This window comes from Callorhinus ursinus, unplaced genomic scaffold (assembly GCF_003265705.2).
Source record: "Callorhinus ursinus isolate GAN/ISIS: 27379988/994484 unplaced genomic scaffold, GSC_fseal_2.0 scaffold45, whole genome shotgun sequence".
In the NCBI taxonomy this organism is placed as follows: domain Eukaryota; kingdom Metazoa; phylum Chordata; class Mammalia; order Carnivora; family Otariidae; genus Callorhinus; species Callorhinus ursinus.
Window position 1 is genome coordinate 4,065,442 of NW_027397107.1, and position 24,903 is coordinate 4,090,344.

Sequence of the window (24,903 nt, forward strand, 5' to 3'; positions counted from 1 at the left end):
GCGGCGGCACCGGCGGCGGCAACAGCAGCGGCAGCCGCGCAGCCCCGCGGAATGGAGCGGCGCCGGGGCTGAGCCGGGCGCGCACGGGCCGCCGCATGTGCCGCGCGGGGAGCGGCTGCGGAGCGCGCGGGGAACGAGCGCCAGAGGGCCCGTCGGAGCGGCCGCCGGAGCAGCGCCGGAGATGGGGTGAGTGAGCCGGCGCCCGCCGGAGGGGCCGCGACGCGTCCCTGGCTCGGAGCCCCCCGGGGGGCCGGCGCCCTCTGCCCCTCGCGCCGTCTCCCCGCACCGGGGGCCGGGGGACGAGCGCGCGGCCGGCGTCTGCCAGCCCGGGGGTCGCCGACCCCGCGCCCTCCGCCCCGGCGCGCGACCTCCTCCCCCTCACCCCTTCCCCGGCAGGGCCAGCCCGGCCTGGGCGCGGACTTTCGGCCGCACGCCCGGGGCCCTCCGCCTCCGAGCCGGCCCGGGCGCGCCGCAGCCGCGGGGACGGCGGTCCCGGGCGCGATCAACTCCCGGGCCTGTGTTTGTGAGTGTGAGAAGCAGTTTGTCGTCCTCCACGACTGGGTTTATTACAAGCAGAATGGAAGTAGAAGTTTTCCTGTAAAGGGAACAGACGAAATAATCGTGACCCCCCACCCCCACCCCGCTCCCCGAGGTAGGAATAGTGGACTTTGACTCTGCTTTGAGACAGATGAGGGTGATGAAGTCTGGAAGGAGCCGGGGTGAGGCTCCAGTCTTCGACACAACGGAGTAGGATGCTCAGGGGAGAAGTTGAAATACTCTGTCCAAGTGACTAATGCTTGTGAGTATATAAAGTAATTTAAAAAGCAGGATTGATTTCTCCTTGGCGTCTCTGAGCAGTAGGCGCTTGTGAGTCAGGGAGCCGCTGTGCTAACACGATTAACTCCTTACATCTGCTCACCCTACGGGAGCACATGGTGAGGTTCGCCCTCCTTATTCCGGGAACAGTCATTATGCCCATTTTACAGAAGAGGAAACTGATGCCTTAAGTGGTTAGGTGACTGTCCCCAGGTTGGGCAGCTGATGAGCGTTTGTAGAAGGACATTTTGTGCATCCGCAGAGGGGAAGCCACAGCCTGACAGCGACCACAGGGGTGTGGGGGTGTGGGTCAGCGAACCAGAGTTCCTGAATCTCTGTGTCCCCTGCTGTTATGCTTAGTGCCCTTCAAACAGCCCTTCTTATGGCCCTAAGACTTTTGCTGGCTGGGTTTAGAGATCGTGCTTTTCTCTATGGGGTTGGGGAGGAGTGGAAAAGGGCGAGACTGTCCTGGTGGCCTGATCTGGCTCCCACCGGTCAGTGGCTCTATGGCACCTCACTCCAGGTAAGTTTCTGGAGTGAAACTTACCCAGTGAACGTTATCTGTGGGGTCTGCAACCTGTTGGGAGGAACCAGAGGCAGGCGGAGAGGAATTTTGATGAAGGGAAGTGGGAGGGCTCCAGACCTCCATGAACAGGATAGAGGGGAGAGAAAGGGGCCAAGAGATTTGCTCAAGACATTGGTGCCAATCCAGGAGATTTCATACATAGAGAAACTGGGGGTGATTATGCCAGAGGGGCACTAGTGGGGAAGCAGGTTTTCTGTAATATTTCCAGTGATCTCTCGGTAGACTATGAAAGGGCTGCTCTTTGTGCAGCGGGAACCTTTGAGGTTCTCAGATTTCATACTTAAAAAAAAAATGTACAGGGGTGAAAAGGAGTTGGCAAATGTAGGTCTCAAGATGGAAGATAAAAGGGATCTGGTAATTTTAACTCTCTCTGTCCCTCCCTCCTCAGGCAGCACGCACAAAACCAACTCAACACACTTGCATGATCAGAAACAAATATTGAAACTTTGTGGTTGAGATCAAATAGTTCTGTGGAAATGAAAATGTTTACTCATAAAAGCTTAAAGAAAATGTCAGGAAGTAATTTTTGTTTGTGGAGCATCAGGGTGGAGTATCTTGGGGATCGTGTTGAAGTGGAACGTGACTTTCCTGGACTTTGAACATCATTCAGTACATGTCTTACTCACTTCTTGCAGGTGAGGGCTGATTTGTAACTCCTGCCTACTTCTGTCAGTTTCAATCTATCCACTTCTTCTGCAACGTATGTGAGCCTGCAAACCGTGGCTGTAAATTGAGATGGAGCTAAGGCTGGATAAGCAGTTCAGACAGAGGAGGGTGGAGGGAGCCATTTTCACCGAAAATAGAACCAATGTCATCCTTTCCGAGAGTTGAGTAGGATGGGGGGGGGTGGTTGGGGAACAAAAGGGCAGTCCGTAGAGAACCTCCCTGTGGTCCTATTGCCCTGCTACAGCTCGACTGTGCGGACGTGGCCAAGACTTATGGGGAAAAAAAATCTGAGTTTACTTCTTCCCCACTTAAGATGCTTTTCCTCTTTCAGACATTCACTGTTTCCGCTTCTCTTCTGTGAAGTGTTTTGCATTAAGCGTGTGGTTTCCCCAGTAAGTTTGTGTTTTCTCTGTCCGAGGCCGCTGTTTCCTACCTTCCCACCTCAGTCCGGTCCCCTCTCCCCGCACACACCTTCACTGACAAATGAAGCTGGGAGCAGCAGACCGAGGAACGCCTCGCGTCCCTGCCGCCTGCAGTCCCGCGGGTGGCTGCCCTGGTGGCTTTCTTGCCACCCGGCTCAGCGGCTGGCCAGGCGCTCCTCTGGTCCTCCACCCAGGACCGTCCATCCCGTCCCCTCTCGCCTCGTCAAGCCACCTCCCTCCAGGGTCTGTCTGATCCCTATACATGCGGGCTTTGGTTCAGGGCTGTCCTGTAGACTTTTCACACTGACAGGAATGTGCTGTGTGTGCGTGGCCCGGGACGGCTGCCCCCAGCTGCATGTGTCTAGTGTGACCGCGGACCTGAATTTTTAATTTAATTGAAATTGAAGTAGCCACATGTGGGTAGTGGCTGCCATATTGGAGAGCGCAGCTTCCGCTTCTGTCATCTTCTCTCTTGCTTCTTTGCTCCCCTTCACCTGAAAACATCTCCGAAGATAAGTCCCAAACCCACTCTGTCCATTGGCTTTCTCCTACCACTCCTTACCCTCCACGCTCTGCAGTCCCACCCCCGCTGCGGGGCCCCTGGTAGCCAGCGTGCTGCCGGGTCTCTGTCCTTGTGTTGTTAGCCCCTTGGCGGGGTTCCTCACCAGTGGCCACGCCCCCCCCGCAACAGCTCCCCCACCCCCCATGCTCCCCCCGCCCTCCAGCTTCTGGCCCCCGCACCCCCCTGGTTTTCTGCTCCCCTTCCTGATGGTTCCTCTTCAGTCCCCCCCACTCTTGCTCCTGTGACCTCTGAATGATGGGGCCACGTAGGGACTGGACCTGCTTCCTCTGTGCCCTCAACACTCTCTTCCTACAATGTTATCCACCCCCCGACCCCACCCCTGCTGGTGACCCCCATGTTTTTATTTCCAACACAGCCCTTCTGGGGGCTTCCAACTCTAGTCCCTGAATGAAGCTCTTGAGACCCCTTCCAGCTCTCTCCTGCCCTTCGTCCTCGCCATCCCAGGCCGTGGCCCCACCGTCCACCCACTTGCCAAGAGTTGTCCTTGCTTGTCCTCTCCCCCGCCCTCCACATCCATGCAATCAGTGGGTCTCATGGTTCCACCTCCAGAATATTATCTGGCCTCCACCTGTCCTCACGATCCTAGCTCCCACTCTGGTCCTGGCCACCGCTACCTCCTTCCTGGACCAACATCCTAACAGGTCCCCCAGCTTCCACCCTGGGTATCTCCAGTCCGTTCTCCAGACAGGAGCCCAAGTGACTGGCTTTTAAAATCACAGATCGGATCACATCACCCTCTTTCTTGAACACCCTTCAGCCGCAGGGGGCTGGCCTGTGCCTCATCCCCAGCTTCCCTGTCACTCTGGCCGTCCCTCACTGCCTTCTGCTAACGTGAGCCTCATTTCTGTTCTTGCTGCGCCTGGGGATCTTTGAACTTGCTCTTCCCTCTGCTTGGGATGCTCTTGCAGATACTCTGCGAATACCTTCCTCCTTCTCATGCTTCCAATTCCGACATCAGGGTCACCTGCAGAGTCTTTCCTGAGCACCGCCATTGCTTGCTAACATAGCCACACCTTTTTGTCTACAAGTGCTCACCACAGCACACCGGCAATCATTTGGGCTTTGTTTACCTATTTATAGTCTGTCTTCCCCAGTAGCATCCCACAAGGATAGAGTCTTAGCTTTTTCACCAGCGTCTCTCAACACCTAGCACGGTGACAGGCACCTAGTAGGCCCCCAGGATTTTTTGATTGAGTCAGTGCTTGACTGCGGTGGGTGGCCTTGCTTGGATGCTGGCCTAGAAGTTGTGATAATTTTTGGATTACCTTTTATATAGCTTGCTTAATTGAGGGTTGCAAGGGCCAAGAGAGAAAGAAATTACATTTGGATGCAATTTTCTTTTAATGCTAAAGCAAGCCATTTAGCTTTTATTATGACTTGGGTTAATTTTCGGGCTGTCAGCTGTCATCCGAGCATTGGGGTTATAAGTTATCTTTTTACCTGCCCGCAAAGGGTAACAGAGAAGCCGACTTGCCTGCTGTTGTGACTTTTAGCTGATTTTGCCAGTGTTTACAAACAAGATCTACTGTGGTTTTGTTTGGCTTCAGTTTACACTCATTTATTTTGTCAAGCCAAGATTACGTTGCAGTGTGCGGCCGGCATGATCGTGGTTATCTGACACCTTGGGCTTTCTTTCGGTGATCTATACTGGATAGCTTTCTGTTGCTGTTCATTCCTTCCCCTCTAATTTTCCATTCCTCCTGCAAAGTATGGGCTTGGCTCTGGGGTTCGTATTGACTAAAACAGATATTGTCTCTCAGATACATTGAGGGAACTTGTCTTTCTTGGTCCTGTCTTGGGTTTTTGAAACTTCACTTCCTAAGGTTTGTTCTGTCTGTTCATCTGTAAGGCATTTGGAGGGTCTGTTGGGGATGCGGGATGAGCAGACCTACTAGGTCTTTCCTGCCCTTATGGACTTTGTATTTTCAAAGCAGAGAGAAGCCCTGTGGAGAAGTACTAGCTTTATGTGTGAGTTCAAACAAAATGTTGTCATCCGAAGGGTGTCAGAGGCAGTGCCAGCCTATTTGGGGCACTTAGGACAGATGCCCCAGTATGCTATAGGGAGCGCCAGGGGGGTGTTAGCATTAAGGATCACCCTCATTATGTAGGCAGCCCTTAGTGTTCACCTTCTGCGCAGGAGTTGGAAAAAAACAGTGTTTGGAATGTGGGGGAGGGGCACTAATAGGTATGTATGGCATGAATGAATGAATGAATGGAAATGAGTGAATACTCTTTGGGTTGACTTTTACTTTGGGGAGATGCCATCATTCTTGTGGGAAACAGCCCTGAAACCCCTTACCCTTGAGGGTTTGACGACCGAGTCAGGGGCACATTGACTGCTCCCACACAGTCCCTTGAAGGACTCAGAGCTGAGCAGGTGGTTGGTTTTTGTCAGGTGGACGTTGTGATTTGTGTAAATCATTAGCTTTCTTTTCTGTAGCGGCTCCTGGGGAACTTAGAGTTAAATGTGTGGTCACACGTAGGAAGTTTATCAGACCTCATCCATCACCTTTATTCCTTGCTCTATGTTACGGGCCTACCCTTGTTTGCCTTCACTCCTGCTCATCTACCACTTCTTTGTTTTTTTTTTTTTCTTTTTAACAAAATGAAAATAGCTTTGCTTTTTTCTAATTATAAAAATGCTACATGTTCATACTAAAACATAACAGCATAAAGAAGGAAGTGAAAATTACTTGTCATCCCACGTCTCAGGGATGACCTCCGTCAGCAACCAGATGTGTGTCTTTGCAGACTTCTTCCCGTGTATCTGTGTCTCTGTGTCTAGATGTAGGTCTACTTGGAACAAATGTATTTTTAACAAAATGGAATCATATCCTACATCTGTTTTGTAACATAAGTTTTGCAACTTGAAATACCTTGAGTGGACATCTTTTCATGCCAGTAACTATAAATATACGTCAGCCTTTAAATCCACACCTACTTCTAAGTTGTCGTTTTGTTACATTTTACATATCTTTGTAAAGTTGTTTGAAAGCTCTCTAGAACAAGGCAGGGTTTTTGGGGGGGGGAAAAAAAGACATTTTGACAATTCCTTAAAGCAATCGGTTGCTCTAAATGAATTACCAGGGAAAGAAATGGTAGGGAAAGCACTGTCACAATTAACATTGGGTAATTTGCGGTAACTGTGTAATTTTGGGTGAGTCACTGCTCCTTAGTGAATCTTGGTAAGAACATCAAGGATTCATCGTTGTTGCTAAGGGTGGTTGGTGGACTGGGACCCAGCTGCTCAAATTGTTTCTGCTTGTTTGGAAATATCAGGGCAGAGTGATTCTCCTTTCAGACCTGGACGAGAAGGTTCTCTGCAAGCAGAAAGCACCCGTGCCCACCTGAGTACCTCTTCTGCTTCAAAGCCCTTTGGTGGGCACCACAGCCCCTCCTTCGGAGAATTCCCTTGGCAATGGGGTTGGCAGGGACATATATATGGGAAGGACATTATATTCCCTGCTTTCATTGTCAGGCAATTAAAACACACACACACACACACACACACACACACACACACATACACACACACACAAAACCTGATAAATCCTGTGATGTGTCACCTCAGCCAGCATAGGCATCTAAAACCTTTGGAAAAAGGCTTCTTCCCTTTGGTCCATGGAGTGGGGATAAGAAGCCCTGGAAAAGAAAAACTTTTCTCCACCTTTCTCAGAAGAGCAGTGATCATGAAACTCCTATGACATTGTATGTCAATTAGGTTTCGATAATTTTTTTAACAATATAAAAAAAAAACAAGAAACAAACGTGAACAGCAGTCCAAAAACAGATTTGCAATAGAGAAAAAGCATTTTTCAGAATATTAGAAATTTCAGGTGCCAGGTCCTGCCCTTCTAGATCTTGAGAGTTAGACTTTGTTTCCCCAGTGTGTCTGCATTTCTAGATATGGTGCAGTGTTTCTGGGTTTGGAGGTGAGCACCGGCATCCTGGGCCGGTTTCTGAGCGGGGTGCACTCGCTTGCGTGGGAAGTGGCAGGTTGGGAGCCCCCACTAAACCACCACGAAGTTTCCAGCAGTTCTGCCGCCGGGCGCTGTTCGTCATATGGTATCGTTCGGAGAGAATTTATTTAAATTATATTTCAAATTAGCTTGTTAGAATAAAAATATGCTTGTGGGGAACACATTTAGACATTTGTCAACGACTAGAGAGATTTAAGGAAAAATTTTTTTTTTGATTCACAAGCCCGGTTGATAGTCCTGTTATTATTGCTCTGGGGACTTGGGGACTGTGGCATCGCCACCAGCCAAGGTGGTTAGCCTGAGAGGTGTGCATTAAGAACCTCTCAGTATACAGGTGTCTCCCAGCCAAATCAAAGCCAGCTCCCAGCTGAGGGAGGGGCTCTGGCAGGCCCCTTTCTTTTTGCCTTGCCCTGGGGAGGTCACAAGTTAGGACGGCTGAGGTTCTTTGTCCCCTGGCTCTAGGGGGTACTCTCGTCTGTGGATTATTGGGTCAGGGGTATCCACAGGGACCCAATTAGTGAGGAATATCATAGACCCTGCCATCTGGGCACTGGACTCCTTCTGGGATCTTTAATTGGGAAAGCTTTTAATGCAGTTGTTCCGGTACATGGAGGGAAGGAGAATTGCTTTGACTTCTGTTGCCCTGGGGAAGGAGGGGACCGGGAAGGTCCTCATGGGGAAGAGGAATGGAGCCTGTTCTGGGAGGCTCCAAAGGACTGGAGGAGGAGCTCCCATACAGCTGGCTTTGAGGCTGATCTCAGCTTCTGCGGTCTGAGGAAGAACTCTCTGACGCCTGAGTGACTGAAGAGAGAACTGGCCGTCTCACCCAGTGGCTCCTGTCCTGGTCACTGAGGGCCACTCGTCAGGGGGGCCAGGAGGATGGTCAAGTAAAGTACAAACCCAGCCCCGCGGCTGTGTGTGCTTGAACCAGTCATTTTCTCTCTCTGACATCACTGTCTTCATCTGTTAAATGCGCAATGAGGTGACTGAGCAAGGGGATGTGTGTATAAAGCATTTAGAACAGTGCCCAGCACCTAAGTACTCAATACATGGCGGCCAGGTTTATCACCCTTGTCATTGTCATCACCATCGTTTCTACGTTGGGTGGGGTTTGGCCGGTGAGCCCTGAGGAACCTTTTGGAATATGTGGTCAGGGATGTCCCTTCCCTCATCTTGGATCCTCTTGGGCATCGCCCCGCCCCCACCTTGGTCCTTAGCTGCTTGCTCCCAGCCCCGAGCAGTGCCAGGGTCGGCTCCCTGTCATTGGGCAGCCCTGACAACATGAAGTTTGCCCTCTGCAGCCTTGCTCATAGCACGAAGCCTCTCCGGTGGTCTGGGTGCAGGACGGTCACTGGCCAGAGGATGGGGAAGGTCAGGAGAGCCCGCCCACGTCTGCCGACCAGTGGTTTTCACGGGGAGGCGTAAGTGTGGACGACAAAATGAGGGGTTTCTCCCTGTTCTGGGCATCAGACTAAGGATTAATGTTGCTGGTCAGAGAACCCTTCATTTGATCATTCATATATTCATTCACTCATTCAAGAAATTTAAGAGACCGGGGCGCCTGGGTGGCTCAGTCTTTAAGCGTCTGCCTTCGGCTCAGGGCATGATCCCGGGGTCCTGGGATCGAGCCCCGCATCGGGCTCCCTGCTCAGTAAGGAGCCTGCTTCTCCCTCTGCCCCTCCCCCTGCTTGTGTTCCCTCTCTCGCTGTCTCTCTCTCTGTCAAATAAATAAATAAAATATTTAAAAAAAAAAGAAATTCAAGAGACCATCTGTGTCTGTGGCCCCCTGAGGCTTACAGTCCAGTGGGGAAGGTGGACTCCAAACAGACACTATCTCATCGATCAGCCCAGGGAATATGGGGCCAGGGGCCGTGTGGACTGTGTACCAGTAGGTTTCAGGGCCCTCACCCACTCCTAGGGGTCTGAACTCCTTTCTCATCACCCCTCATCTCTTCCTCAGCTCCTGTACCTTTCTTGAGCCTCTGACCAATGACCACCACCTGGCCGTTGAGCGCCATCTCTGGGCCAGGAACCAGGAAGACAGAGGCTGTAGAACAGGGTCCCTGCCCTCCTGAGGGAGGGGGTTGGTGAGCAGGTCATGAGGGCAATGGGACAGGCCCTGTTGTTGAAATAGGAGCAAGGCTAAAGTGCTTTCTCCTGTAAGAGGTGTGAGGAGGCTTCTTGAAGGAGGTGACCTTCAAACTGGGTCTTGAAGGATGCATAGGAGTTTCCCAGGCAGATGAGGAGTTTGGGCGGGGTGGGAGGGAGACGTTTAGACACAGAGCGCTGCCCAGGCCCACAGGAAGTGAAGCATGGAGCTTGAGCACAGAGACCCCGGAATTAGTCCTGGCTTCCGGGGTCTTCCCGTCCACCTGGCTGCGTGACCTGGAGCAAGACACTGATCTCCTTTGAACTTCAATGTCCTCATCTGTGAAATGGGAACAATAATAGTGCTGATGTCATAGGGTTGTCATGAGGAGTCGAGGAAACGCATTTTTTTTTTTTTAGAGAGATTTTATTTATTTTTTGACAGAGAGACAGGGAGAGCGGGAACACAAGCAGGGGGAGTGGGAGAGGGAGAAGCAGGCTTCCCGCCGAGCAGGGAGCCCGATGCCAGCTCGATCCCAGGACCCTGGGACCATGACCTGAGCCGAAGGCAGATGCCTACGACTGAGCCACCCAGGCGCCCCGAGGAAATGCACATTTTGATGTGCCTTAGCTGTGAGTAATGGGCAGGGAGGTGAGGGAGGTGCACGGCCGGCTCAGGAGTGCAGAAGGTCGGGAAGGTATAGGCCGCCTCTGCACCACTGTGCTGGGACTGAGTCCTGTGGGTGGCCAGGAGCCCCCCAGAGGTGAGGCTGCAGAGGGGGGAGCAGGCGGTCCTGGGACCAAAGAGTGAGGCCTGGCTGGGGCAGTGGCAGGCGGTGAGCTCGGGGAGCAGGAAAAGACAGGGTGGGAGGCAGACGTGTACTGTCTACCGGGAGTTTGGACTTCAGTCTGCAGGCCAGGAGAGAACATTTTCGGGCTTGAAGATGAGAGTAATACTGGGAGCAAGAAAGTTCTTCCAGAGGCAGTTGTGGGGGGTGGGCAGCGTGGAGAGTGAGTGGATCGTGTCGGGGCAGAGGGGAGACAGAAGACACGCGCAGGTGTATATGGTGTAAACCTCGCCCTGTTCAGTAAGGGAGCCAAGGCAGCCTCCGGGAATACTCGAACTCCAAGAAAACAGACGGTACATGTCCAGCACCTCACAGGTGCCTCCTACCCCGCTGGGAGGGCTGGCGAGTCTTTCCTATAACGTCACTAAATTGGGACACAAATGAAGCCGTCACTTCACGAGACATTAGCGGATTGGGGTTACTGTGTCTGTACGGTATCTCACTTAACTCTCACAGCCCCCACTTTTGTGGTTGGGAAAACTGGCCTGGGGAGACTCAGTGATCTGCGCAGGTTCCCACAGGACGGGGCAGAGTTTGGGAATCCAGCTTGAGTCTGCGAGCAAAACCCATGTTCTTCAGATGCACTTCGTGGGGCCACATCCCCCGTGCAAGCCATGTGGCCAGCGGACCCACAGCTCTTGCTAGCTGGGATGAGGGGAAGGAAGACGCTGGGTCGCCAACCGTTTGAGAATATCTAGACTGTGTGTTCCTTCACAGTGGCCTGGGAAGCTGCTCGAGTTGGTGTGGGCGTTAGGATACTTGCTCCCCGACCGTGTTGAAACACATCCTCTGTGTGGCTGGTGCCATTGGCTGAGGTCGGGATCACAAGGGGAGGTGCAGTTTTTTGGGGGGGCGCAGTTAGGAGAGCTCAGTTTTGGGTGGATCTGATGAATCTCCTTCTGTGGTGGATCTTCCATGGGGTGGCCTCTGTAAGTGGAAATTCGGCTCTGGCACTCCGTAGTCAGAAGAGAGCCAGAGGTATGGATCTGGGAGCCATCACCTCTGGATTCGGTCTCCCAAGGAGAGGAGAGGTCAGGAAGATGACAGTGCAGCTCTGGGTAGGGGTGACAGTTGAAGGGATTGAGAAGAAGCCAGTGGATGAGACAGAGGCCAGAAGAGTCTGAGGAAAGCAGAGGTGAGAGATGTCATGGGAGCCAGAGGAGAGGAGGCAGAGCGGGTGGCTGCTCTTGGGGCCATGGCCTCAGAAAGCTTGGAGAAAGGTGGGGACCCAAGGTGCACCCCAAATACCACAGTGTGGGGCAGATGTTAGGGCGTGGATGGATTTTAAGGGGAGCTCTAGCCCAGTGTAAAGCTCCAACCCATTTAAGGCCTGTCAGGGAGTGGGTATGTGGTGAGGAGCAGACAGTCTTGCTAAAGATGAAGGTGAGCTGGCAGGTGAGTCGGGTGGAAGGAGGGTTGACCTTGTCTCATAAATTGAGCATGTTGGGAGCTGAGGGCAAAGAAAGGAAGGAGATTGATGATACTAGAGAAAGTGAGAGGCCAGAGCCTCCGGGGAGGAATGGGCCTCCAGGGCGCCCGGGGGGTCATCCTCTGAGGCTAGGGGAGGTGCCCGAATGGAGGCGTTCTGAGGCTGTGGGGGAAGGGGAACGAGGAGCTGGCTGGGCTGGCTCTTCCTTCTCAGCGTGAGCTAAAGAACTGATCTGAGGACCAGGGGAAGGTCAGAAAGAAAGAAATGGTTTGGTGCGTCTGATTGTGGAGGTTGGGGCAGGGAGTTAGCTGGGGGCAGGTACGCACTGGCGAGTAACCCCGAGGGCCCAGTTGGAGGTCCAAGAGCAGGAGTTTGTGGCGGTGCCAGTCGCCACACCTGGAAAGCTCGGCAGCACGCCAAGGGACCTAGGAGCGGGAGCAGAGGCAAGTGGTCCCAGACCCTGACGGTGGGCATACAGAGATGGGGTGGGCTGGACCCCGAGTGCTGTGCCATCTGCAGCTGGGGGACGCCGTTGCGGGAGGAGGAAGGGGAGCCTGCTCCATCCCCATCAGTCCCCGTTCTGCCCTCACTCCTCTGAGGGGCCAGTCATTGTTCTGTTTTAATAATTCTTCCAGATGCTTTCTCAAAAATGCATTAAAATTCTTGCCAGCATGACCTCTTTGAGTAATGAGATCTGTAAGTTTATTAACCTCTGTGAGACGTGGGTTTCCCTGCTCCATGGGAGCAGATAATCTCTTGGAGGGATGAACGTTTCTGCGCCGACCTGAGGGCAGAGGCGGCGTGGCGGCAGCCCGTCGGCGGCCCAGAGTCGAGCTGGCCAGAGAGACCAAGTCACAACAAAGCCCTGTCTCTCTAGATGAGCCTAATTCTTTCAGAAGGGTGGGGGGGATGGGGACATTGAGTCGTGTGCAGACAAGAATACCTAGACAGTGTGTTCCTTCACAGTGGCCTGGGAAGCTGCTCGAGTTGGTGTGGGCGTTAGGATACTTGCTCCCCGACCGTGTTGAAACACATCCTCTGTCTTCCCAGTGTTGGTCTTCACATGTGCACACGTATCAAACAGTAGACAGAAGCTACTTGCAGGGCATCCAGCTCAATAGCAATGACCTGTGACTTCAGCCTCATTCGTTTGGCATTTCAAGCGTGCCGTAACCTAGCCTGACGGGCCTGTCTTCCGGGTACTCTGAGCACGTGGCCTCTGCCCCTGTATGTTGCTGATCACCTCAAACATTTCGTTCTAATGCAGTGTTATGTCAACCTATCATCATCCGCCTCTCCCCGATCCTTGCCAACCAGACCAGCCAGCCCAATGGAAATGTCAGTGCCACGTATGGAATTTTTCATGTGCTCATGTTCTCATTAAAAAGGCAAAAAGAAACAGGTGAAATAAGTTTTAATGTGTTTGAAGCCAGTGTATCTGAAATACCATGGTTTCAACGTGTAATCAGTAATGAGTAGATCAGACACGGTCCCTCCCACCACGGAATTTACATTTTAGTGAAGGAGACAGATTCCACTTATCTCCCCCCTACACCTGACTGTAAATGGAGTCACAAACCGAATGACCTGCAGGTTGGACTCAGTGCCCTGAGGGAACAAAGCAAGGGCTGAGACGGACTTCACAACGCGCGGCTCGGAGACATCGAAGCCGCTGCCTCGTGTGAAGAATGGAAATGGAACATTCCAGGTAGAGGGAGGAGCAGGCGCACAGCTGAGAGCGGGAAGGAGCTGCCTGGAGTGTTTGAGAAATTGAGATCAGTAGGACTGAAGGGTTTCACCAGGGATGTGACACACTCCTCAAGTTTTAGGAAGATGAGCCCTGTGCTCTCTCTGTGGAGCTGGAGAGAAAGGGGACTGCAGCAGGGGCAAGGTGCCGGGGTCCGGGTGACCGTCCGAGATGCTGTCTGAGGCTAAGAAGGTCGAGGAGGAGAGGAGCGGAATGGGCAGATTCCTTAGGGCTGGAGATGGGTTCGCCAGGACTTTCACAGGGACTGGATGTGGGCTACGGGGCCGGGGGGATTGGAGCCCCCGCTTTGGTCTCTGGCGTAAGCACCCAGTGGATGTGGGGAAGCCCGGGGGAGGAGCAGCTCAGGAGCGGGGCTGGGGCGTCAAGGTGAGGAACCCACATGTCCAGCTCGAGGCGGTGAGTGGGGTGGGGAGAAGGCAGTTAAGTATATGCGTGCGCGGCTCAGCAGAAGTCGGACTGGAGCTAGGGCAAGGGCGTGATGGAGAGATGGTGGGCAGAGGAGGAGAGCGCTGGGGGTCATCCACGGCGGTACAGGACGAGGAGCCAGCCAAGAAGAGGGGGGCGGAGTGGCAGGGAGGAAGGAGGAGCCGGGCTGATGGCACCGGCGTGGCCGACGGAGAAGCGTCTCGGGAGGAGGGCTTGGGCAGCCGTGTTGCGCTACTGAGGAGTGGCCTACGACCAGGGGGCAGTGGCACCCGCTGGCGGCCCTCCCGTGAGCTGGGTCAGTGGTAAGGTGGGCCCACGGGCCACGTGGCTGACAGTGAGGGGAGGCTGGGAAGCAGAGAGGGAGCAGAAAGTAGGACAAGGACGGGAGAAGCGGCTGGCGAAGGGAGGGTGTGCTTAAGACAGGAAGACCCCAGCGCCCATGGATGCGGACGGGGGTGCTGCTGAGAAAAGGTGGATGATGGAGGACCCAAGACCCACAGGGGATGACAGAGGTGGGGTTCAGCACCAGGGGAAGGGCTGTCCCTTGGAGAGGGGAGGGAGTCACCCTGTCATGGGAGGGAGGCCCCAGGAGGGGCAGATACAGGCAGGTCTGGGTGTGGTGGAAGGTGCAGGAGCTCTGGTCATGGCTCCTGTTTTCTCCAAGAAGTATGGGGCAGGGTCACAAGTCGAGAGCCAGGGTGGAGGGCAGGGTGTGGGAAGTTTGAGCAGAAGAAGGTGTGGATTGGCTGGGAGTGGGTGGCAAGCCTGCTAGGGAACCCCAAGCTTGTGGGCTACTGCAGAGTGACGGTTTGAGGTCAGAGAACATGAATTTAGAGTGAAACTTGTCCACCCAGTTTTGTGATGTTGCTCAGTGGCTTGGGTGTGAGCCTCGGGGTGGGGGGTACTGATGGCAGGGTGCACCCGGCTGGAGTTTCGCCAGGCTGGGGAGGTCGGGTGTTCACCCGAGATTGGCAGCAATGATGGACCCATGGGCTGGGTAGGGGCCGCAGAGGACAAGGGGGAAGCCGGGAGGTGGCTGGTGGAGAGTGAGTAGGTGCGTGGATTGGAGGCGTCTGTGAGGTGGGAAGTACATAAGCAAGTGGGCTAGAAGGATGGGCCGTGTGGGCAGGAAGCCAGGGACGCGAAAGTCACATTCTGAGGGGTGCTTTCCTGGAGACTAGGGGTCCCACGCATGGCTGTGGGAGAGCACCACCTAAGGGGTGCAAGGGAAGGAGGCATTGCAGCGGAGGACAAGGAACTGAGTCCAGGGCATTGGGGGGTATCCAGGTGCTTGGTGACCGTGACAGGAAGTAGGCAGAGAGCGAAGCTGGGCCCGGAACTGAAGCCCCTGATCAGTGGCAGGAGATGACTTGGGGGCTGGTGAGCACGGGCGGAAGGCAGATGGCTGGGATGGCCTCACCTCCGCGGGCCTGGCGAGAGCCACCTGCTGGGGCCACGGGGACACCATCGTCTGTCTCCCCTGGTGTTCTGCCTATGTGCGAGGGAAGAGGAGCAGAGCTGTGTGCAGTCCTCAGAGAGCGGCCCGGTTTCAGGGAAGGTGTGAAGGTGAAGGGAACACCCCGGCTGGGCTGCTGGTGTCTGTGGATCTCAGGACAGGTGTCAGCGAGACCCTGGAGGAGTGGACAGCGCAGGGAAGAGCCTGGAGCCTGAGTGGAGCCTGAGACCAGGAAGGTGTGGTCTTTTGGCTCTCCCAAGAAGGGGTGGGAAGTGTTCATGTCTTGGGGTGTGGTGATGGGGCAGATCTTCCTGAGCATGTGAGAGACTCGGGCCCTTCTAGTTGAAGGTGAGCTCCGTGTGAGTCAGCCCTGGCGATGTGTCCGTCCCAAATGCCAACGGAAACATCGAAAGACCTTCGTCGAAGCATGTAACAGTTATAATGAAGGAGGTGATGGGTCTGCTTCCCTGTGCAGCTAGAACATTTGATTCTGGCCCAGAGTTCATCCAAAATTAGATGTGTGGAAGGCTGTCTGGAGGAGGGCAGCAGAGTGGGAGGGGTCTGGACACGTTCTGTGAGGGTGGCTTTTTTTTTGGTCTTGTTTTTGTTTTTATAATATTTAATTAATCTCTACCTCCAACGTGCAGCTCGAACTCACAACCCTGAGCTCAAGAGTCGCAGGCTCTACCAACTGAGCCAGTCAGGCACCTTACTCCCAACTCTGTGAAGGGTGGTTTCTCTTTGCAATTCAGGGGTCTGTGAACACCACTCCCCCAAACTGCATGGTGCATCCTATGCATGTGCTTTTCTGGGGAGATACCCATAGTTTTTTGTTTTTTTTTTTTTTAAAGATTATTTATTTACTTATTTATTTGTTAGAGAGAGCAAAAGCAGGGGGAGTGGCAGGCAGAGAGAGAGGGAGACTTCCCACTGAGCGGGGAGCCCGATGCAGGGGTCGATCCCAGGAGCCCGGGATCATGACCTGAGCCGAAGGCAGACGCTTAACCCACTGAGCCACCCGAGCGTCTCAAGATATCCATAGTTTTTATCAGGTTTTCAAAGGGGTCTCTGACCCAAATGAGATGAGAACCACTGTTAAGACTTGGGGGTGCATTTAGCTGGAGAGGGAGAGCTGGGGTCAAGAGGCGTGGGTGGGGGAAGGAAGAGCGGGTTCCATGCAGGTGACCAGCTGTCATGTGGTGTTGGGTGGGTTTGACTCTGTGGGCGTCTGAGGGAACCTGCAAGCACCGGTTACAGGTGGGGCGTGCACAGGGCAGGTGACAGAACCGGGAGGCCTGTGATGCCAGCAGGAACTTTGTCCCGATGTTCTTGTTCTGAGGAGTAACCAACTTGGGGTGTTGCTGGGCTTTCTCGGTCCTCAGGGAGAGTGTCTCTGAGGCGAAGCCCCCCGCGGATGCTCAGGGGCGAAGCTCTGGGCTACAGGCGCCCTGGGAAACCTGCCTGCCTTTCTGGAGACTGAGGATTAAATACCAACTTGGGGAGTGGGCCCTCTGCCTGCCTGGGGGCCTCAGGTGACTCCTCTGTGATGGGGGAAGTAGGTTCCTTATGTCATCACCTTAGCTCCTCCCGACGTCTCATTCAGGGTGGTGAGCCCGCCTCATGGGCCCTCCGTCCCCCGCTATGTGGTCTGTGGCCCTGGGCTCCCTTCCACCCTGTGGAGCTGGGTGGGGCTCCTGGGCCGGGGTTGAGCACAACTTTCTCTCTTAGGGGCGCCCGCCTATGCCCCCGCACCCAGTGCGTTCGAGGGATGGTTGGGCTCCTACCTTACTTTGGTACCAACAGAATCAGGTCCGCTAAATTTAAAAGTGACTCCCCTGAGACAAAAGTGATGATTAATCGAGTTTGGCTCTGTCAGAACTTCCTCTTTTTTTTTTTTTTTTAATGTTTTGTTTTCTCTCAATCTTTTCTCTAAAAGCAGGCACGCCTCACCAAGGTTGGAATATTCTGGAAGACTGGAATTGGAATCCCACAGTCTGATTGAAAGCCATATCACTTGCTTTAAGGGAGGGAGCTAAAAAAAGCCACTCCTTGGCTTCTCCCATGAATTTTAAATGTTCTGAAAATGTTGCCCACAAAGGAAACAATGTCTCATTCCTTAAATAATTAAGTAGAGTATACTGAGAGCGGGGTATCACCCAGGTCTGGACACACTGTGGCCTCTGGGGGCCTCTTCCTCCAGGGGAGAGCTTGGGTGGGTGCCCGAGGAGGTTATCCTCAGGAAAATCGCGGCTTCAGACAAGCATTTGTGAAATTGGCGCAAACCCGGAAATGTCATGAAAGAGGAGGAAGGTGGAATGTGCTAGAACGCAAGCCTTCCTCCGGGAGGCCGCCTCCATCCGTTGTTTGCATTAGCCCCGTGAACTCGGAGTGGGTCTTATTTGTCCCCTCACTGCCACGTGACTGCCCACGAGTGATGACAGTGGCCTCAGGCCAAGTCTGTATCCTCGCAACCGCTATAGTATTGGCACTGATTTCTGTATGTACTTGGTAGAAGTTCCTGGAGAATGTGTGTAGGGGAGGGAAGGCTACTCTGTCTTCTGGCCAGGAACCCTGGTGTTCTCTCAGGCCAGGCCAGTCGTTTCCCAGCCACCTGCCCGCCTGCCCATTCCGTGATTACCAGGATCCTTATCCCTGAGCATGCAGGTGCCGGACAGACATGGGGTCATGCCAGACAGTCATTATGCTGTCTTCCTGTGTTTCTGTAGAAATGTGAGTTGAGCCAGGGGAAAGAGAACTATGTATCGATTACTGATATGTATCATTTCATTGGAACTTATGATTTACGGTTGAGGAAACGGGCGTTCCGAGAGGGTGAGTTACTCGGTTATAGGGTGACGCCTCCAGGACACAGAGGGGCTGGCGGCCGTCATCTATGTTGTCCGGCTCCGAGGTTCACACTCTGCAAGACTTCTACAGTTCCGTGAGAAAAATGACGTTTGTTTCAAAAGTACAGTTTGTGATCTAAACTGTCGCTGAGAAAGACGTGCCTCAGGGAAGTTCTGTCAGTCCACCTTTAAAAGGGAGGGGCTCAAAGCAGGGATTTGCTCTGATGTGCGCACGGCTGTTCACACATCTGTCTGGGCGGTCCACAGATTTCTTCCGCCCACAATCTCCTGAGCCGTTCTGTTGTCTTTCCTTCCTCATCCTTCTGTCTCTCTCTCAGGTTTCAGTAGAGGTTCTCAGGATGACTTAATTCTTCAGTCTCGTTGAACTGCACATTGCGATCACATCTACTGGGACATTATTCAGATCATGCAGTAGGAATCTAAATCTCCGATAAGTAAACCTGTTAGTCTGGGTCTACATCTGATCAGTGATAGCAATATTAATCTTGACGGGAGCAGGGCTGTAAGCTCTCCAAAGCCCAGGTTGCTCACCCTCTTCTTGGCAATGACTCAGAATCCCTCATATTTGTCAGTGGTTTGCACTTTAGGGGGTTGCTTGCATTGTTTGCCTCAAAGATGCATGAGAGCTCTTTTCCTTTTTCCCTCCCCTCCTCTCCCCCCCTCTCTCCCCCACCCTCCCCTTCTCTTCCCGTCGAGTGTTCTGGCTGCATTGTCGTAGCGGGGGCTCTCCTGCCTGTAACAGGACTTGCCCGTTAGGAACCTCAGTGGAGAAGTGCACAGGCACCTTAGTGATGTGGTTTTCAGGAGTGCTTTGCCGATCAAGCCGCATTTTATCTCCATAGAAGTTGAGGGTTTCAAGCCCCTTCATCCTAGGTAAGGGGTCAGACTGAGTCTGAGGTAGTGAAATTTGGTGCTCTCCATGCATCTTATAAAAATTGTTTGGGTTATTTAGATGTCCCTTTCCCTGGAGCCAATCCCTTACCCCCTAATGGTTAAATTAGCCTGGTGAATGCTGAGTGCAGCTTGAAGAGGAAGTCACAGGCTGGAATGATGATCAGAAACCTGGACGGGACCTTGTTGCGTGTTTTTTGCTGGAAGAAGTTCACGGTTGAGGGTCTTCTAGGTCATCTGCTTTTGGAATGAAAATTTTCAAGTGGTTGGTAACAGGTCACATCAGTCTCCGCTCATCTGTAGGATCACATGTTTGCATGGCAGAAGCAGAAACCCCTGTATGTCTGTTGTCCAAGGGCTTCTGGTGTTGTGTGCTTGGGCTTATCGGAGTCAATGCCTGGGCTGTGCCAAGGTTGCAGCCAGGGGGGTGGGGGTGGGGGGGCTGAATTCCAGGTGGAGGTTACCTTGCCCTCAGCAGAGTCAGCCCAGCGGTGCACGTCTTACACCCTACCTCTGCTTCCCCACTCACTCACTTAAGCCACATGTACTGAGTACCTCCCGGGATGACTAAGACAGATTTGGCCCTGTCCTTGTAGAGCTTGTGGTACAGCAGGGAAAATAGGTGTTGATTATAATTCACTCATTCATTGAACAAGTATTTGCTTAGCGTCCGTATTTGCACCCGGAGCCGTTCAGGTATGGGGGATATCAGTAACCAGACAGACAGGAATCCCTGCCTTCCTTCCTGATGCTTATATTCAAATGACACACATAACAAATTAAAATATAACAAATAAGTAAAGTTTAGAGTGTAGGGGAGGAGAACTTTTCCTTTCTTCTCTTTTTGGTTCTTTGGCTGGTCTAATAATTAAATGTACACAGAACAGATTAACAAGAGTTAATTCTCCTCCGTACAGGAGCCCTAAAGATAGGAGGCTCAAGGAAGTGACCAAGCAGGCAGCTTTTTCACCTTTTAGACAAAGAAACAATAAACTTGTGAAGAATTGGAAAGACAGGTTTGGGCTTGGTATGCTCAGCCAAACCAGGGTTTGGTTATACACCCTTCTCAGCTTTGAATTCCCTGTCTGATGATAAGGATGCCCTCTGCCCTCCTGGTCCAGGAAGGATACCTTCTCATGGGATGATTCATTTACCTCCTGCTTTCAGGGGGACAGAGGAGAGTCAGAATATTGTTCTTGCAGCTGCTGTTTCTGAAGTAACTTTAATTCAAGATAATCAGTATGCCAAACTGTTATATTTTGGTGTGGCAAATTGTGCTCCCCGTCCGTGGCATGCCTGAAGGTGGTAAGTGCTGTGGGAAACAGGCAGGTAAAGGTGATTGGAAGTATGGGGGGGTCAGTTGCAGAGGGGGACGCATGGCATGAAGATTACGGATAGGTTGGAGTTACAAATCAATGACAGGTTATGACAGAGGGTTGGAAGGTTGGAGGGCTGAGGGGAGAGAGAAGTCTGAGCACCTGGGGGTGGGGGAGGATCATCCCTGTTGTGTATTGAAATGATTGAGAATCAAGACAGGAGTCGTGTAGGAGGGAGGGACCATAGCACGGGAGCTAAAATCATCAAGAAATGAGGGGGAGTGACACGGGGGTTGCTGGTTGACGGCAGGAGCTAGGGTTAGTGGATATCGGTCTGATGACAAGTGATTGAAAGCTGGGGAGTTTTCGGGGGGAGGGAAGAGAGTTGTCTGGAGGGGCAGTGAGGAACCCGTGGTCCAGAGGTGCGAAGCGCTCGGGAGGGGAGTTACAGGGCACATAGTGGGGCTATCGGTCTGGGATGGACAGGCCGGAGATGGCTGCTGGGATACTGTATCTTATAATCCATATGTATTTGGTCTTCATTCCATTCTTGGCACAGAGCTCTTAGAACCTTTGGAATTTCCTGAGAACCAGAAAGGTGTCTTTTGTTATGTTAACGAGGTGGCTTTTGGAAGGCACCAGAGGAAGGGGGCTGGTTGCCTGGGATGCCAGCTCTGCGATTAGAGGGTTGGAACTTTCAGTCCCAGCCCCCTCCGTGGAGGGGAGAAGGGCTGGAGTTTGAATCAGTTGCCAGTAGCCAAAGATTTAATCAATTATGTCTACATAATGAAGCCTCCATAAAACTCCAAAAGGACAGTTCGGAGAGCTTCTAGGTTGGTAAACATGTGGAGATTTGGGGAGCGTGACACACTTAGAGGGTGAGGAAGCTCCACAACCCGTCCCCATATCTCGCCCTGTGCATCTCTTCCATCCGGCTGTTCCTGAGTTACGTCCTTTCATAATAAACTGGGGATCTAGTAAGTACAGTGTTTCTCTGAGTTCTGTGAGCTGCTCTAGCAGACTGAAGGAACCCAAGGAGGGAACCTGGGATGTCTAGTTGGGAGTCAGAAGCACAGGGGACCTGGATTTGCAGCTGGTGTCAGAAGTAGGAGCAAGGGGGTCGTGTTGTGTGCCGGAGCGCTTAACCTGCGGGATCTGATGCCGGCTCCAGGTAGACGGTGTGAGGGCTGAGTTGAATTGGAGGACATCCACCTGGTTGTCTCAGAGAATCGCTTGGTGGTGTGAGGGGGAAACAACACTTTAGAATTGGGTGCAACATCTTAGCTTCCCTGAGGAGGTGCCATTTGAGAGGGTGGCAGGTGAGTGGGTGTGGTCCAAAGGCGGTCAGCGGGGAACAGGAACTTTCTAGGGCTACACGCAGGAGGAGGCCTGCTTCCCATGGGTGGGGGGCAGTGGGGGCATGGAGCAGGGAGACAAGGGGGTTTCCCAAGGTATTTGTTTAGTGCCCCCGGGAGGAAGAGACCTGTGTTGGTAGTTGGAGGCTGCAGAGAGGTCCTGGGGGGGGGGAGGGGCAGAGGGAGGTTTTCTGTGGCCACCCAGGAGGCAGTCCAGGCAGAAATGCCAGGGGAGCCCCATCTTACTGATCTAGTGGTTGATCAACATGGTACAAACAGGCCTGAGAAGTACCATTTGGGGCCGTGAGTCCTTGGACAGAAACTTGGAGGTTTGGGGAACTCAGAATTTTCTGGACTTTCCTCTAACTGTTGGGAGTTTGGGAAGAGCTTTGGGGATGCAGCATGAAGACAGCCTCCGTGGGAGATGGGTTAGGGTTGAGCCGGTTTGCTCGGAAACCTGCCAAGCTCCTCAGGACAGCCTCGGCCTGACCATGGTGATTGGAGAGGGGAGAGGGGTGTAGGGAGGGGGTCGGTAGAGCACGGGTGTGGGACATCTCTGGGGGCCTGCAGAATGGATCAGCGTGAAGAGCACCTGAAGCACTATGTTGTGGGCTCAGGTGGCTTAGGTGACTGTCACTTAATGGCCATGACCTTGGGCACTTCACTTTATCTCTTTTTCCTCTGTGAAATGGAGACTCAGATGCTGATTTCTCAAGGTTGGTGGGAAAATCAGGTGAGAGACGGCTGTCAGTGCCCAGCAGGGTGGCAGCACACAGCTGCGGACCCACACATGCTAAAACCTCCAGGAGGGACCTTTTCAGAGGGACTGCTGAGACGGGTCGGGGGCTGGCATGGAAGGACCATGGAAAGGCATTTCCTATTGAGAAAACAGATACAGGAGGGGAGTGTGAATGTCACTCGCGATGGAAATGTGCGCAGAAACCCGCAAATCTTGGAGAAGATAAAAATGAAGTGGGGAGAAGTCTACACACAGCCATCTGGCCCCTTGGAGGAGACGGGCGATGTGTCCTTGGTGCAGAGAACAAGCTGGGGCCGTTCTGGGGCCAGACTCCGGGCCGCACACACGGGCCCCAGCTGTCTGGCACCTGCCGGCTGCCTCGTTCTGTGCAAAGCCCAGCGTCAGACCTTTTCTGAAAGAGAGAAGAAGCCATGGAAGAGCCAGTACTGTAGTCCCACATTTGATGCATTATAACCTGGAAGCCACACAGCCGCCAGAGCCTTCCACGGAGTGACGGGAGAACACGGCCGTCTTCCCTAAGGCTTTTATTTCCGTCCGTTGCAGACCTGCCGGTGCTCTGTACATTGTCCTCCCAAACCTGAGGACGGTGTTGGCTCCCATTCCCTGTTGCTACCTCCGTGCAACCCCACCCTCTCACTCCTTTGTTGAGGTGCGTTTACCGGGTCCAGGCTCTGGCTGTGACAGGGCGCAGAAGAGGCAGTCCGGGGCCCTCGAGCTCACTGTGGCTGAGTCGTGCTTTCAGACCAGGCAGGGCACGTGGGGAAAGGTCGTTCATGCAGCACAGTGGGGTAGAGGAAAGAGGTAGAGGGAAGAGGAGGCTAGTGGGGAAGCCGTAAGCCGAGCCTCCGGGGCTGTCCCGGTGCAGCCTGGTGCTAGGAGGGTGCGTGCGTCCCAGCGGGCCCATGCATGTGTGCGCCCTGGAAGAAAGCATCACCCGGCAACTCTGCGGCAGAGAGAGTCTCCAGTCCGACGAGGGTCTGCTCGCGCGCCCTGTGGGACTGCGAGGACCCCACCAGCTGGCAGCTTGTCACCCTGGGCTCTCTGCCACTCGAGTTCACGCAGAGGTTCTGGCTTCAGCTTGGAGCACATCCTCCACCAAGGCCCCGGGGGAGCTCTGGAGATGAAGACAGATCCCTGCCCCAGGGGGCTTATTCCCCACTTTGGGGGGCACAGGACACCCATAGGTACCCAAAGGAGGGACGGAGAGCTGGGCTCCAGGGAGAGAATGCCGTCTGGTGGTGGAACCAGGTGCCTCTGACAGAAGAGCTGACTGGTCTGCACTTTGCCTTGAAGGATGTAGGATTCTGCCCGGTGGGGGCTGGGCCTGAGCAAGAGGCATTTCAGGTAGAGGGCACAGCCTTCCTGAAAGCACAGGTAGGGGGTGAGCAGGGACTTCTGTGAAGCCTGGAGGTTGGGTACAGGGATTGACGGGGAGGAGACCACAAAGTCAGGTGGAGACAAAGCCTGGGTGAGGGACTTGAGTTTCAGCTCCGGGGGCCACCCTCAGAGCCTGTTTGTGAATAGCTGGACAGGGTGGACGCCTGTGGTTGGTTTGAATGGGGGTGTGGCTGACACAGTGTAGTACAAGGGGATCAGGCACAAAAAAGGCTCCCTTCAATTTGCGCCACCCGTTTGAGGTCTACAAGGGGCTAACCTTCCACGGACTGTGGCCTCTCGCTCCTTCCGAGCCAGCATAGGCCCCGTGTTGTAAGGCTCTGTGGCTCTGCGGGAGCAGACTATATTTGTGTGTCTTCAAATGCCTCTGTTTATTTTTAAACCAGAGCCTTTGTAAAGCCGGGATGTATCATGCAGGCTTTGCTTTTGAGTAAAAAGGTTCTCTCAGACTAATGGGACCAGCAAAAGATGTTCTCGATAGAAAGTTGTCCCTGCTTTTCATTTAATGCCTCAGTGCATGTATTCAGCATTCTGCGGAAGGCCACAGAAGTCCTTTGCTTTTTAAACAAAATCCTGGAAAGAGGAAACCCACAGGCAGTTTGCCACTTCCTTAGCATGTGTGGGCAGATCTGTGTCCTGAGCAGCCGTGCTCCGACAAGGGGGGGGGGGCCGCGTGTGTCCTAGGTGGGACAAGGTAGGCTGTAAGTCTGAGCCCTGCCAACGTACCTGCCCCAACTCCCACCAAGAGGAGCCTTGGACAGGGGGCTTAGAAGAGAATGTCTGCTGTCTCTTCAGCATATGCAAGCTGCAACTGAAAAATTAATGTGAGAGTAACGGAGAGTCCAAGATGGAAGACTCAGCATATATGCTTATTTATGCCTTCCTTCCCCAGAACCCATTAAAATGATAATAATGCGATTACTAAGGGCATAATTCTATGACAGCAAGGTACACGGTGAATGGGAGGAAACTATCAGCAGCTGAGAGATGACAGCAAATTTCCAGATGAGAGAAAGCAGGCAGGGAAATGGTGAGGCCAACAATGTGTCAGACGAGCCCAGGGTGCGGCGGAGGGGTTGGGGGTGGGGAGGCAGTGGGGGCCAGTCTGCCCTGCGGCCCTCTGGAGAGCCTCCTGATCCAGCCCACAGGTCCAGCCCAGGGCAGGCCTGAGAAGCGGGGCTAAAAGCTAGAACTTTACTTGAACTAGGAAGGCTGTGTTTATTAGGAGAAACAGAGGGCACGTGAACTTAA

The 24,903-nt window shown here is 53.5% G+C and overlaps 1 protein-coding gene across 5 annotated transcripts in view; it reads left to right on the forward strand.

The window, feature by feature from the left end:
* The window catches only part of HOMER2 (homer scaffold protein 2), a 130,995-nt gene that overhangs the window by 46,194 nt on the left and 59,898 nt on the right, over nt 1-24,903 (forward strand). For 2 of the 5 annotated variants that reach the window (XM_025893104.1, XM_073882209.1), the window contains exon 1: nt 7-186. The exons of the other annotated variants lie outside the window; for them this stretch is intronic. In XM_025893104.1, coding sequence (XP_025748889.1) covers nt 182-186 — 5 coding nt within the window. In that variant the 5' untranslated portion in view covers nt 7-181. Of the gene's footprint in view, nt 1-6; nt 187-24,903 lie in introns of those variants that run through there. 5 annotated transcript variants of the gene reach the window in all.